Consider the following 13989-nt stretch of genomic DNA (forward strand, 5'->3'; position numbering starts at 1 on the left):
AGTGCATGACGACATTGAGAATTAGTTCACCGTAGAGCCATCATTGTTCCTATTGCATGCTGCACCGCTGACTATATATTGATACAACAATGCCATAGGAGAAACAATAGGTGGGTTGTCTGCACTGCTGATGGAGATCCAAAAGAATGGGCCAGTATGCAAACCACATACACATTTTGTATGTGGTTTTATCCTGATGAAGTATGGAGACTTTGAAACGCGTTGATAATAAAACCGCATCAAGTCTACTTTGTATCCTGGACCATTCTTTCGGATCTCCATCAGCAGCATAGATGACCCAACTGTTTTTTCTCTTCTTGCATTTCAATATTTTTTTAACCCGTAGATGATAAATTTAAGCTCGATCCTTGTGTGATTCACAGCTTTACCAGGTGAGCAATTCCCTGCACGTTATTGTCCTTTATTATCAGATAAAACCCTGTTGCCCTTTTTGCTCCTCAGCCTTTTCCTATATATTGTTACAGACTGACAGGTCTCTCCCTGCGTGCATGCATAGGGAAAGACCTGTCACTCCAGGGCAGAGGGCGGGGAGAAGTCACTTTATTTTATCAATAAATGTTTCGAATTTTAATGGATGTTCCTGGAAACTGGATTTACTTACCTGATTGTTCTGCACCTGTTGTCGCACCAATTGTTCCGTGGGTGAGCGGACTCTCCTCTTCTATTCTATGCGTAATCACATAATAAATCAGCCTTGAGCACAATCACAGCAATATCATATATACTACTATACATGTCAAATATAGATATAAGATGTGATGCTAATGAGAAGCAAATAATAAGATACCTATAATATATACAATATGTTCTGTTCAAACTCCAAAAGTAACATCTTATATAACATCAGATTTGCAGAGGTAATATAGCTTCTGTCTAAGGGTGAAGGGTAACAAGGAATATTTAAAAATAAGCTTGAGGGGAGGATAACATACTACAAAATAAATGGAGAATGCATTAGCATAACAAATAAAAGGGCAACAGAAATTATGCAAGCAGAACAATTTACTAAGCATGGCCTTAGCGGTAGGGATGGGAGGGAGAGCACTGTTACATCAATACTCTCCAGGATGAATCATGACTGTCAGACAATCTATATGAATAGAAGAAACTTTTCCACTTAACTCACAGATCTCAGAGATACAAGACAGCCGTCTGGTATAAAAGAGAACCTGTCAGAATAATTTTGTAAAGTAAAGAAATGGCTGTAATGGGGCTGATTACCGTCACGCTGGTGGGTGTGGACCCGCCGCACCACGAGTCGTGCTTACCCTGGAGGGGTGTAACTAAGCGGCTACCTGGTCTTCACTAGAGCCTCTGATGGTGAGGTTAGGCTTGAGCTTTAGGTACAGTGCAGTCCCCGGTACTGCAGCAGCTGACCCCAAGGGTCAGGAATGCAGGTACGGAGTTGGAGTGTCCGGTGGGACAGGGACGGAAACACTGGCAGAAAGAATACTGGTGCTGGTTCAGAAAGGACGGCTGATTTACACAGTACAGGTTCAGGATCACAGGTACTGGTTCAGACAGGATGGCTGGTTAAGACAGAACGGGTTCAGTATCACAGGTACTGGTTCAGACTGGACGGGGACCTGCCAACAAACTAAAAGGCTAGAAGACAAGCTAGAAATTAAAATTGCTCAGGCACCTCCTGAAAGGGAAGTTTACCTTAAATACATGATGCCTCCCAGTAATAGGCTGGGGACACTTTTGGAGTGTGCAAGTTTGCCCCTTTAAGAAGTGGAGAGTGTGCATACTCGTGCCCTAAGTGCGTTACCAGGAAACCTGTACGGCGTGCACAGGCTCTGGGACCTAGGAGCTGCGACGGGAGCTGAATCAGGGGGAACAGTACAGCAACCGTGATGGTGAGCATGTCAGTGTCACTGCCGGGGGGAGGAGGAGGAACCATGCAGGGACGCCAGTATTACAATTACATTGATACCTTTGGTGTAGACATCCGCTTTGTTGTTCTTCAGTAATCGGCATTTGAAGTTTTCTGCTAATTAGATTTCGGTGCACAGGGTCCGGACTGTGCACTGGGTCTTCTATTCCCTGTCTGTGATTCCCCAGGCCCCTCCGCCTGCATCCAGTCTGTGATTCCCCGGCCCCTCCACCTGCCTCCAGTCTGTGATTCCCTGGCCCCTCCGCCTGCATCCAGTCTGTGATTCCCCGGCCCCTCCACCTGCCTCCAGTCTGTGATTCCCTGGCCCCTCCGCCTGCATCCAGTCTGTGATTCCCCAGCCCCTCCGCCTGCCTCCATTCTGTGATTCCCCGGCCCCTCTGCCTGCATCCAGTCTGTGATTCCCGGCCCCTCCACCTGCCTCCAGTCTGTGATTCCCTGGCCCCTCGCCTGCATCCAGTCTGTGATTCCCCGGCCCCTCTGCCTGCCTCCAGTCTGTGATTCCCCGGCCCCTCCACCTGCCTCCAGTCTGTGATTCCCTGGCCCCTCGCCTGCATCCAGTCTGTGATTCCCCGGCCCCTCTGCCTGCCTCCAGTCTGTGATTCCCCGGCCCCTCCACCTGCCTCCAGTCTGTGATTCCCTGGCCCCTCGCCTGCATCCAGTCTGTGATTCCCCAGCCCCTCCGCCTGCCTCCAGTCTGTGATTCCCCGGCCCCTCTGCCTGCATCCAGTCTGTGATTCCCCGGCCCCTCTGCCTGCCTCCAGTCTGTGATTCCCCGGCCCCTCCACCTGCCTCCAGTCTGTGATTCCCTGGCCCCTCGCCTGCCTCCAGTCTATGATTCCCCGGCCCCTCTGCCTGCCTCCAGTCTGTGATTCCCTGGCCCCTCGCCTGCCTCCAGTCTGTGATTCCCCGGCCCCTCCACCTGCCTCCAGTCTGTGATTCCCCGGCCCCTCTGCCTGCCTCCAGTCTGTGATTCCCCGGCCCCTCTGCCTGCCTCCAGTCTGTGATTCCCCGGCCCCTCGCCTGCCTCCAGTCTGTGATTCCCTGGCCCCTCCGCCTGCATCCAGTCTGTGATTCCCCAGCCCCTCCGCCTGCCTCCAGTCTGTGATTCCCCGGCCCCTCTGCCTGCATCCAGTCTGTGATTCCCCGGCCCCTCTGCCTGCCTCCAGTCTGTGATTCCCCGGCCCCTCTGCCTGCCTCCAGTCTGTGATTCCCCGGCCCCTCTGCCTGCCTCCAGTCTGTGATTCCCCGGCCCCTCGCCTGCCTCCAGTCTGTGATTCCCCGGCCCCTCTGCCTGCCTCCAGTCTGTGATTCCCTGGCCCCTCGCCTGCCTCCAGTCTGTGATTCCCTGGCCCCTCGCCTGCATCCAGTCTGTGATTCCCCGGCCCCTCCACCTGCCTCCAGTCTGTGATTCCCTGGCCCCTCGCCTGCATCCAGTCTGTGATTCCCTGGCCCCTCGCCTGCATCCAGTCTGTGATTCCCCGGCCCCTCTGCCTGCCTCCAGTCTGTGATTCCCCGGCCCCTCCACCTGCCTCCAGTCTGTGATTCCCTGGCCCCTCGCCTGCCTCCAGTCTGTGATTCCCCGGCCCCTCCACCTGCCTCCAGTCTGTGATTCCCTGGCCCCTCGCCTGCCTCCAGTCTGTGATTCCCCGGCCCCTCTGCCTGCCTCCAGTCTGTGATTCCCTGGCCCCTCGCCTGCCTCCAGTCTGTGATTCCCTGGCCCCTCGCCTGCATCCAGTCTGTGATTCCCCGGCCCCTCCACCTGCCTCCAGTCTGTGATTCCCTGGCCCCTCGCCTGCATCCAGTCTGTGATTCCCTGGCCCCTCGCCTGCATCCAGTCTGTGATTCCCCGGCCCCTCTGCCTGCCTCCAGTCTGTGATTCCCCGGCCCCTCCACCTGCCTCCAGTCTGTGATTCCCTGGCCCCTCGCCTGCCTCCAGTCTGTGATTCCCCGGCCCCTCCACCTGCCTCCAGTCTGTGATTCCCTGGCCCCTCGCCTGCCTCCAGTCTGTGATTCCCCGGCCCCTCCACCTGCCTCCAGTCTGTGATTCCCTGGCCCCTCGCCTGCCTCCAGTCTGTGATTCCCCGGCCCCTCGCCTGCCTCCAGTCTGTGATTCCCCGGCCCCTCCACCTGCCTCCAGTCTGTGATTCCCTGGCCCCTCGCCTGCCTCCTTTGTTTGAAATCTCCTCTGCAAACATAAGAGACAGGTCTCTGAAAAAGCAGTGCCAGGGAATCACAAACAGCAGGGCCAGGAACCACAGACAGGGAGGAGAATACCCAGTGCACAGTCCATCCCCTGTACACCGAAATCTAATTAGCAGAAAAATTCAAATGGTGATTAAAGAAGAACCACAAAGTGGATTTCTACACCAAAGTTATCAATTTAATCACTATTACAGCCCCATTACAGCTATACCTTTACTTTGCATTACAAAATCTCTGTGGGTTCTATAGAATATAAATGATTCTGGATGACTTTATAAACTCATGTTAGTTCAATACACATTTCCTATGGCAGACAGGGACAAGCACACATGATAAAGTTAATGGGCACACATTCAGTTTACTGGCAGGCAGCTCAGTCCAGCAGGTCATCTCCTCTGCAACTGCCCCTGGTAATGCTCCCATCACTCCAGGAGCCTCTCCACTACTCTCCGACAGCGCTGTTCACAATTTCCATTCCAGTGCCATCAGTGGAACCCAGCAAATATTACTTATCTCTTGAAATGTTGGATAGCTTTGGTGGCCCACTGCTAGAACCTAAGTAATCACTAAAAACCTGAACCCAAGTTGTGTTCCTTCACACCGCACTATTAGGGCATGTGCACACGTTACAGATTTGTCGTGTTTTTGTTGTGTTTTTTTCTGCGCAGATTTGTCACAAGACCTGATGCTAGCAAAGTGATTGAGAATCCTGAAGTCTCATATACACATTGCTTATTTTTGATTTGCAGATTTAAATCTGCAGCAATTCTTTCAGCTGTTTTTGCAGCAGATTTCACTCATACTAATGAGTGGGAAAACTCTGCACTAAAAATGCATCAAAACTGTGGCAAAAACGCACGTATTGTTACGAATCGTGGTTCTGTGCTCCCACCTGGGAATGGAGCAGGTCCAGTGTTACGCTACTCCGGTCGCAAGTACCGCCATTGTCCTGACCCTGTAGGCGGAGTTACTACGCGTGCAGGGAAACGGTCCCAATCTTGTGGAGCGTCGCATTCTGGTGTTTTGGGATGTGTGAGGACACAGGACGCTGTTGTGTTTGGTACAGAGCATTGGTGGGATTATGTCCAGTCTGCTGCTGAAGCTAGCAGGGAGTGGCTGTCTGGGGATGATTGGGAGGTAATCAACACCTGATCATTAGGTGAGCTATTTAACTCTGCTCCCTGCTCAATCATTTGATGTTTATTGCAGATTGCAGTTCCCTATGTGCTTGGTGGTGAGTGGTGCTAGAATTAGGTTTTTATATCTTTTCAGAGGTTTTCTCATTTTCTCTTCTGGTTTCACTTCCTGGGGTTCTTGCAGAGGTATTCACCTGGTCCTCAACAAGGCTCCAGCCGCGTCACCAGACGCCAGCTGTCCGGCGACAGTGGGCCTGGGAAGGGCTCTGCCAAAGTCCACCTTCCGTTTACTGGGAGCTCGGTGAAGAGTATTCCTGGCCCTCAAGTTCTCGCCTAGCTGGGCATCTTGTGCCAAGTGCATCTGTGGCTGCGCCTTTGCTGGTTTGGTGCCGGTCTTGCTGGATCCCTCTGCGAAGTGCATAACACGTATTTTATGTAGCGTTTTTCCTGCTAAGAGATGCAGAAATGGTGCAAACATTTCTGCACCAAATACTTAATATGTGCACATACCCTATGTAAGGATGCAGCTGGACAAGTCCTGGATGGGAGATATGTGTCATGTGAAGCCAGGAGAAAAGGCTCCTGTAAAGTTGTCGCTGAGAGGTTTTTAATGAACCTGGATTTTTGGGTTCGGGTTTTAGGAATGACCAGAAGAGCTGGATGGAACTGGTCTTTCTTATACCTTCTATCCAAACTTTGCAGCTAATTTAAAAGGCAGCTAAGCTGCGTCAGAAGCTGTCTGTGTTGGAAGGTGATAAGACCTGATGTATACTGGTGAGCCTCTGGTAGGGGCTAACTAACTCTGGATTTACTTTTGAATGGGTGAGCCCACTCTGTGAACCTGTATTTGCTATATGGACTGTTCTGTTTATTTTTGTGCCAAGACAAGGTTGTTTTGTGAGCGGGGACGGTTTATGGACTTTCAATAAACCACTCACTGTTTGAATACGAGAACCTGCTGCCTGTGACTACGTGAACCGCTGCCAGAGAGAGTGACCCCCTACGCCTTACAGTGGAAAGGAGCATGCGCTCTGCCTCTCCATTCAAGTCTGAGGGGGGTAACAAACATTTGAGTGCTGTACCCTGCTATTCATGTCAGTCCCATGCTCATCCACAGCCCCATTCAACAGCTTTTCAACTGTAATGTCGAGGAACTGGTGCCATTTTCCAGTGATTGATGCGGGTCTCATTGGTGGGACCTGAGGAGGTAGACATTCATCACATATGATGTACATTGGTGATAACCCCCTTATGTTTTCTTCTGGTAACTCTCCTTCTTGTGACTACTCCATTGGGGCCATACTAGAGGTAGGAAGGACCATTATTTCAGGTTTTATCATCAAATAACGGATAAAGCAAATAAAGATATGCAAGACTTTTCAAGAAATTCCTCTTATATTTCTACAATATATGTATCACTTATCATTATTATTTTGATAGGAATTTACCAAAACAGCCCATGCCCACCCACATTTTTCAGTTCCAAGTTTATTCCTACAGAGGGCAGCATCTGTCAGTGGCTATCTGAGAGGGTAAAGATGGCACAGCCTGCCCTTTGTATGCCGAGAGACTCCCAGCTGTGACTTGTTACTGAAGCATGAAATTCTGCATGAAATAGTAATGAGTTACAGGGAAGGCACACAGTGACGCTGAGTATCATACTGTGTGTCGGTAAATAACAAGCTGACTTCTGATGTATTATTAAAATTTACATTAACACCGAGACCTCCACCTAGTATGACAAAGATTGTTATATACACATAGCGCCCTCGAGTCATGCATACAATATAGCCACTGGTACAATAGCATCTACTAAAGGCAGGTCTGATCTATGCAGTCTCAAATTGAGATTAAAAGTTCAGTCTTGTATGTGTGATCCTGTCTAGTCGCCATTTAATTCACCGACAGTACTTGGCCAAGTCAGATATCTGTGTTTTCCAGAGAATGGCTGTAATGTTTGCTCGCCGTGAGCTCACTTATCTCTTGCCTGCTCTCTTGCAGATTTCTATTTGACACTAGACTAGGTTCACGTCATTTTGTGATCACTGTTCCACATGTACGACATCAACAATTACCAAATTTTATATCTAATTTCCCCATAGAATTACTCTTGGCAAAGAGTTTGTTGGGTTCACAATGTAGCTGTCTCAAAAGTATTGAAAAATCAGTCGACTTCACAACAAAACAGTATGAAAAAAATTATAAAGTGGTACATATTTTTTGTTAATGGGAATCAACGACAAACATTTAATTCAACTGCATAGGCATACAGTTAAATACGTCTAGGGAATATGTTCAGCAAACTGTATAAAATATTCCGCAAGAGCGTAGTCCCCAAACATGAAGAAATCCATGATCAGCTGAGGTTCTTATTTTCTCAGCTGAAATTTGCTACTAGACTTCTCTCCAAGTGCTCAGTTTAGCATGACTGAACATCGTAGGTAGACACTTTGGGCTTGAGTTATCATATGCGGGTTTTTTAAGTTACTTGTCTTATGGGTATTCAGTGATGCTTTTTGGTTTACATGGTTCATTAATTTTGCACAAAGATCCAAAAAGATCTTTTCTTTGGTCTTTAACAATTTTTGCAACTTTTTTTTCGCAACAAAAATTTGGCTTACATAAAAATCACTTGAGGGGCATTTGGGTAGAGTCGCGACAAAATAAAAAAAGTCGCAAGTGATGAATCAAGCAAAAACATATGGAAACCCTAAACCCCACTTACCATGGCAAACTAACAAAAAAACAATAACAAAAAAGATGTAATCAGCGCACCCATCCACGAGTGCACAGGCTCCCAAATTCAAAGCAAGGCAGTCCATAAAAAGAAGGGAATTGATGGAGCATTTCAGGTAAAATCCAAAATTTTATTCCATTGGTGTTCCATTAATAAAAGCATGGTTCATGTTAGAACCCTCCTGTTTGTTTTTTTCCATCTTGTGTTTTGTGGTCACGTGACCATCTGCCTATATATTCCAGCTCCGCCCTTTTGGCTGTGCTGGACTTCAGTGTTTTACTGTTTCTCTAGCCAGGTGCTTCTGTGCCTTTCTCTGTCAGTTCGTTTGGTCCTTCTGGGACCTCTAGTACCTTTTTGTCAGTTTGTCTTTTTGTGTTCTGCAACAACTTCTCTGTTTAGGAAGTGTCCCATTTTTGTCCCAGTCCTTAGTTCTTTTAGGGACCCCTCCCCTTATGCTATAGGTCTTCGTTCAGACTAGCCGAGGACTAAGGCGGGTCTGTTCGCTAGGAACAGGCAGCATGCTACATCGTAGGGATTCAGCTTAGTCTTACTGTAGGGACAGCTTTCCCCTTACTTTCCTTAGTACTTGTTGCAGATCATAACAGTTCAAAGGAAAAGCCACATTATTATATGGATAAATGTATCATCCGAGGAGAAAGTATTCAAAGTCCTGGTTGACGCGTTTCGAAGTGATACTTCTTATTCATAACCTGAGAACCTTATTCATAACCTGAGAAGTATCACTTCGAAACGCGTCAACCAGGACTTTAAAAATATTTCTTGGGAACTTTCTCCTCGGATACTACATTTATGCATTTAACGATGTGGATTTTCCTTTGAACCATGTTTTTATTGATGGAACACTAATGGAAAAAAAAATTGGATTTTACCTGAAGTGCTGGATCAATTCCTTTCTTTTTATGGACTGCCTTAACAAAAAAAAAAACAGTTGTGGACTGGACTTGTTGTTTTTTTTTCAGCGTCCACCTAAGCACAACTCAAGTGAACGCAGAACGCTCTCACCTTCACGTGGCAGCAGGGCGCTCTTTTTATTTCCTTTGGGAAGAGCTGGCAGGAAACACGGCAGTTCTGGCTTCTTACATATGCCGACACATTTTGTCACTGGTGGTTATTTACAACTGATTTACAACGTTCTTAATGGACTATGTCAGGCACAGCAGAGCAGCTGTAAGCCTCAGCAGAGGTGAAAGTGTCCTCCACCTTTGTGGTGGCGCTAACAATCCTGGCATTGCCGCAGATGTTTGCTAAGTGGTCCCAGCTGTTGGAAGTAAATAGCCATTCAAGGTAAACACCATTTTAATTGCATTTACCTTACAAAATATCCCCCATATGATCAAGATATTTATGACCCATGAGCACCACAGGCTGTGATGGAAACCAAGCGCCGGAGTTGTACGGTGACAGTCTTCTCCTGGTACAGTACAGGTGACTTTTGTCTCACAATCGTTATGTTTGCCCTTTTTTTATACAGGATTTCAAGAAATGCTGCAGATGATTACTGCTCAGTGGAAAGAGCTGCAGAAGCAGATAAGGAGGCAGCACGGTTGGATTATGGGCGCTCTTGATACAATCAAGGCGGATATTCTTCAGAAAGATGAGTTTCCAGAAGTTGTAAGTGAATCACAGGTGAGACAGAATAAGCCTCACATTTTATAAATGGATAGATAGGAGATGTTCTTGCTACGAGAACCCCATTCAGGCAGTTTATACTGTTAGTAATGTTAGTAATTCTGTCTCAACGCCTTGCAAGACCCTTGATATTTCTTTCAAGGGCACTAAGGAGTTAAAAGATTTGGTCACATCTGGGGGGATTTTGGCAACAGAATATTGGCTTCTACAGCCTCTACATATAACAGTACATAGCAGACTGCCGATTGAGGTAACAGTAAATCCGTCAGTGAGCTCTTTCTCTCTCTGATTTGTAACTTTATCTCTGTTCTATCTGAACTTTTGCTGTAGGCGCAGATGAGCGTGTATTCTGTCATCCGAGAGAATCGGGTCGAATATGCAAATCACACTCAGAGTGTGATCATAGTGTGATACGATTCTCTTGGATGAGGAGAACATGGAGAAAACATTGTCTCCATCTTCTCCATTCTGTCAGCCCGTGGAAATCTAACTGCACTCAGATGTCATCCGAGTGCAGTCCGATGTTTTCCACGGACTCATTGACTTGCACGGGCGAGTAAGAGGCATGCACGGCCCCATAGAATAACATTGTTCCGAGTGCGATCCGATGTTTTGTTGGATCACACTCGGGTCGAAAATACAGTCATGTGCACAAGTCCTAAAGCTGATTTATGATCAAAGTTTAACTTATTGTTGTCATAGTACAGCTTAGAAGACAGTACACTAAAGGGTTAAAACCTTGCCATCAGAACGCGCTTACTGGCTGATTTGCTGTTGATTCATTCCGCAACCAACTATATTCATTGATACATGGAGGCTGAAAATGTCAAACTATTCAAAAGTTTAAAAAACAAATGCTGCCAAAACTATCCATACCCTTGTTGGGATTTCTGTTCATCAACGTTCGTAGAGCTCAAAGTGCTAAGTCCCGTGGGTGTCACACACCGGGGCCATAAAACATTTGTTACCTTAATAAATCATAATAATGATTCCACTCGCTGACACATTTTGATCACATGACTTCATCTAATGAGCAGATTGACTAATTAAGAAAAAGAGGGTGGGAGTAATAGCGGTTCTCACTTAAGCTCTGTCAATGGAGAGTAGTATTTGCAGTCTTGTGGAGCTTTGGATGCAGGTGGTGCAATGCAGACCTGCATGCAGATTTCCTGCAAACGTAAGGGTTAAGTTTTTACTATTTGCTTACATCAACCCTTAGAGGACACCATTTTTCCTCCTTAGACATATAATATATTTCAAATATATGCTCAATGAACAATACCGCGTCATTAAAGTTGTACAAATATACTCTGCGCTCCTCTCTCCTGGCACCCATAAAACCTTGTTTCTTATTACCTTCAGCATATGTTCCTGTTGTTGTTGACTGTGTGTGGTGTTTCCCCCTCAACCCTCCTCCTCTTCGTCCCCTCCTAAATGATCCCCGTCAGAGCCGTAAAATATTTTGAATGCTGATTATTTTGTCCTCAGAATCATAATGCAGTAGAGCGATTGCCTTTCAACAATTCCCAGACTGATCCACAGATTTAAGACTTAACATTAAGGGTACACAAGGATACCGGTGTGTGTACAAGCGTTTGTACAGTATACATGCTGGCAAAACAAGTCTTTAGGGTCTCACCTTTTATATTGTTCTTAAAAAAGTGGTAATTAATCAGCATTTTAGGAGGAACTTGAGTTGTATTGTTTATTTTTCATATTTTTATGATGATTATAACTATCATTGCTATTTGGATGTAGTTAAATGTGGTTGTGTTACTTTAGGCTGTTTTGGGATAATTTTTTATTTTTAATTTTTACGCGTCTTAATATCCTCTTTATGGTGTTTGTTAAAGGGTCCTTATGAATTTTTAATGGATATTTTAAAGTATTTTGCAATATTTAGAGCATAAAAATGCCCAGTAGTGCGGTGGTGATCACACTGTGCAGTAATGAGGCGGTAACCCAAGGAAAGTCCAACTAAAACGTCTTTATTTGCCAAAAACTCAAAAGTCAAATGCAAAAGCTGTCCTCCGGATCGCAGCCAGGATATCCACACAGTCCGTGTAAACCTGTTGCCCTGGGAGGCGGCCGTGCCGTGTCACTTAGGATGCACCAGATACGTTGCCTTCACAGGCCTGTGTTTAACTTCACACAGGCTTGCAGAGCTTCTTGCTCTGCTGCTAGCAATCCCAATACTGACACACCCAAAACCTTTGCTGCAGGTTTTTAAATGAAAACTATAGAAATGAGCCACATGGAAGACCCGGGACTGGAGTGAGTGAACCGCCCCACTGCCATCCTGTAGTTCACTCCAAAAATAAAAGCACATGCCGAGTTTTCTTAAATCTGACTAAAGCCAAATAGTTTGACCAAGTCCAAACTTCACTTTTTTTTTGCACTGCAACTGTTATGTTCTGCTACCAAAGCTAAGGAAAGAGAGGAGATCTGTCCCTACTATAAGACTCAGCTGAATCCCTACGATGTAACAGGGAACCTGATCCTGCGATCAGACCTGCTAAAGTCCTAATCTAGTCTGTACGGAGACCTATAGATTTGGGGAGGGAATCCCTACAAGTACTAAGGACTGGGAGGAATATGGGACACCTCCTAACAGAAATAGTAGCAGACAGACGAACAAACAAAATAGATAGAACATAGAGGTCCGTAGACCAAGCAAACTAACAGAGTTAGATACAGAGCACAGGCTAGCTAGAAAGTAGATATACAATGAAGTCCAGCAAAGCCAGAAGGGCGGAGCAGGATTAAATAGGCCAACAAGGTCATGTGACCAGCAAAGGAAAAAAAACCTAACAGCAAGGTTCTAACAGTACCCCCCCTTCTAAGAGGATCCTCCGGATCCCCTAGGACCAGGCTTATCAGGAAATCTCCTGTGAAACGCTCTGATAAGTCTGGACGCGGAAACATCATCTGACCTCACCCAAGAGTTATCCTCGGGTCCGAAACCTTTCCAGGCCACAAGATACTGCAAACTACCTCTATACCGTCTAGAGTCAAGGATGCGAGAAATTTCATATTCCCCGTCCTCCACCACCGGAGGAACAGAGGCAGAGGCGTCACCATCCGACACAACAGCTTTTTTTAACAGAGAGACATGAAAGACCGGATTAATTCTCCAGGAGGTAGGAACCTCCAACCTAACAGCAGATTGGTTGACAACCTGAAGCACCTTAAAGGGCCCTACAAACTTGGGACCCAATTTCTTAGAAGGAATCCTCAACCGCAGATTCCTAGAGGACAACCAAACCATGTCACCAACAGCGAACAAAACCTCCTGTCGTTTCCTATCAAAGTAGTCTTTAGATTTTCTGTTGGCCTCCTGAAGATTACCACGCACATCCGTCCAAACTCTTTCCAAATCACCGGAAAAATTCTCCTCCTCAGGCACGGCAGATCCCAACTTGGAGAACGACCCAAACGACGGATGTCTCCCAGAACAACAAAAAAAAGGCGAACAACCAGCAGAAGAAGATGTATGATTGTTCAGAGCAAATTCGGCAAGTGGCAGAAACTCAGACCACCCCTCTTGATTGTCTGCCACAAAACAACGCAAGAACTGCTCAACATCCTGGTTTTTCCTTTCTGTCTGGCCATTAGATTCAGGATGATATCCGGACGAAAACGACAAATGAATTCCCAACCTGTCACAAAAGGCACGCCAAAAACGAGCCACGAACTGAGGACCCCTATCAGAAACAATGTCAGTAGGAACGCCATGAAGTCTGACAATTTCCTTGACAAAGGCCTTAGCGAGAGTTTTAGCGCAGGGCAGTTTGACGAAGGGAACCAAGTGACACATCTTGCTAAAACGGTCCACGACCACCCAGATGACAGTAAAACCCTCAGAGGGGGGAAGGTCAGTTATAAAGTCCATAGCCAAATGTGTCCAAGGAGCACTGGGGACCTCCAAAGGACAAAGCAACCCCGCAGCAGGAGTATGTGAGGACTTAGATCTAGCACATATAGTACATTGGCGCACCCACTTAATGACTTCCTTCTGCCATCCAGGCCACCAAAAACTGCGACCCACCAGTCTCTTGGTCTCAGAGATTCCGGGATGACCTGCCAACCGAGATTCGTGACACTCAACAAACAAATCTCTCCTAAAGGTCCCAGGCACAAACAACCTCCCATGAGGAGTGTTAGATGGGGCATTCTCCTGAGCTTTAAGAATCTCATCTTCCAAAACGGAGTCTAAAGCAGCTATCACAACACCTTCTTGTAAAATGTTTTCCTCTTTCTCAGCACCGACTATGGGAGAAAAACTGCGAGACAAGGCATCCGCCTTAACATTCTTAGTACCAGGGATGTAAGTAACGGAGAAATTA

The 13989-nt window shown here is 46.6% G+C and overlaps 1 protein-coding gene across 2 annotated transcripts in view; it reads left to right on the plus strand.

Annotated features, from left to right (window-relative positions):
• AKAP6 (A-kinase anchoring protein 6) overlaps positions 1-13989 on the plus strand; it is a 424676-nt gene that overhangs the window by 207297 nt on the left and 203390 nt on the right. For both annotated transcript variants that reach the window (XM_073639078.1, XM_073639079.1), the window contains one exon: positions 9486-9640. In XM_073639078.1, the coding sequence (XP_073495179.1) occupies positions 9486-9640 (155 nt within the window). The remainder of the gene's footprint in view (positions 1-9485; positions 9641-13989) is intronic.

This window comes from Phyllobates terribilis, unplaced genomic scaffold, assembly GCF_046119375.1.
Source record: "Phyllobates terribilis strain yellow unplaced genomic scaffold, ASM4611937v1 Scaffold_7__3_contigs__length_470593459, whole genome shotgun sequence".
Taxonomy (NCBI): domain Eukaryota; kingdom Metazoa; phylum Chordata; class Amphibia; order Anura; family Dendrobatidae; genus Phyllobates; species Phyllobates terribilis.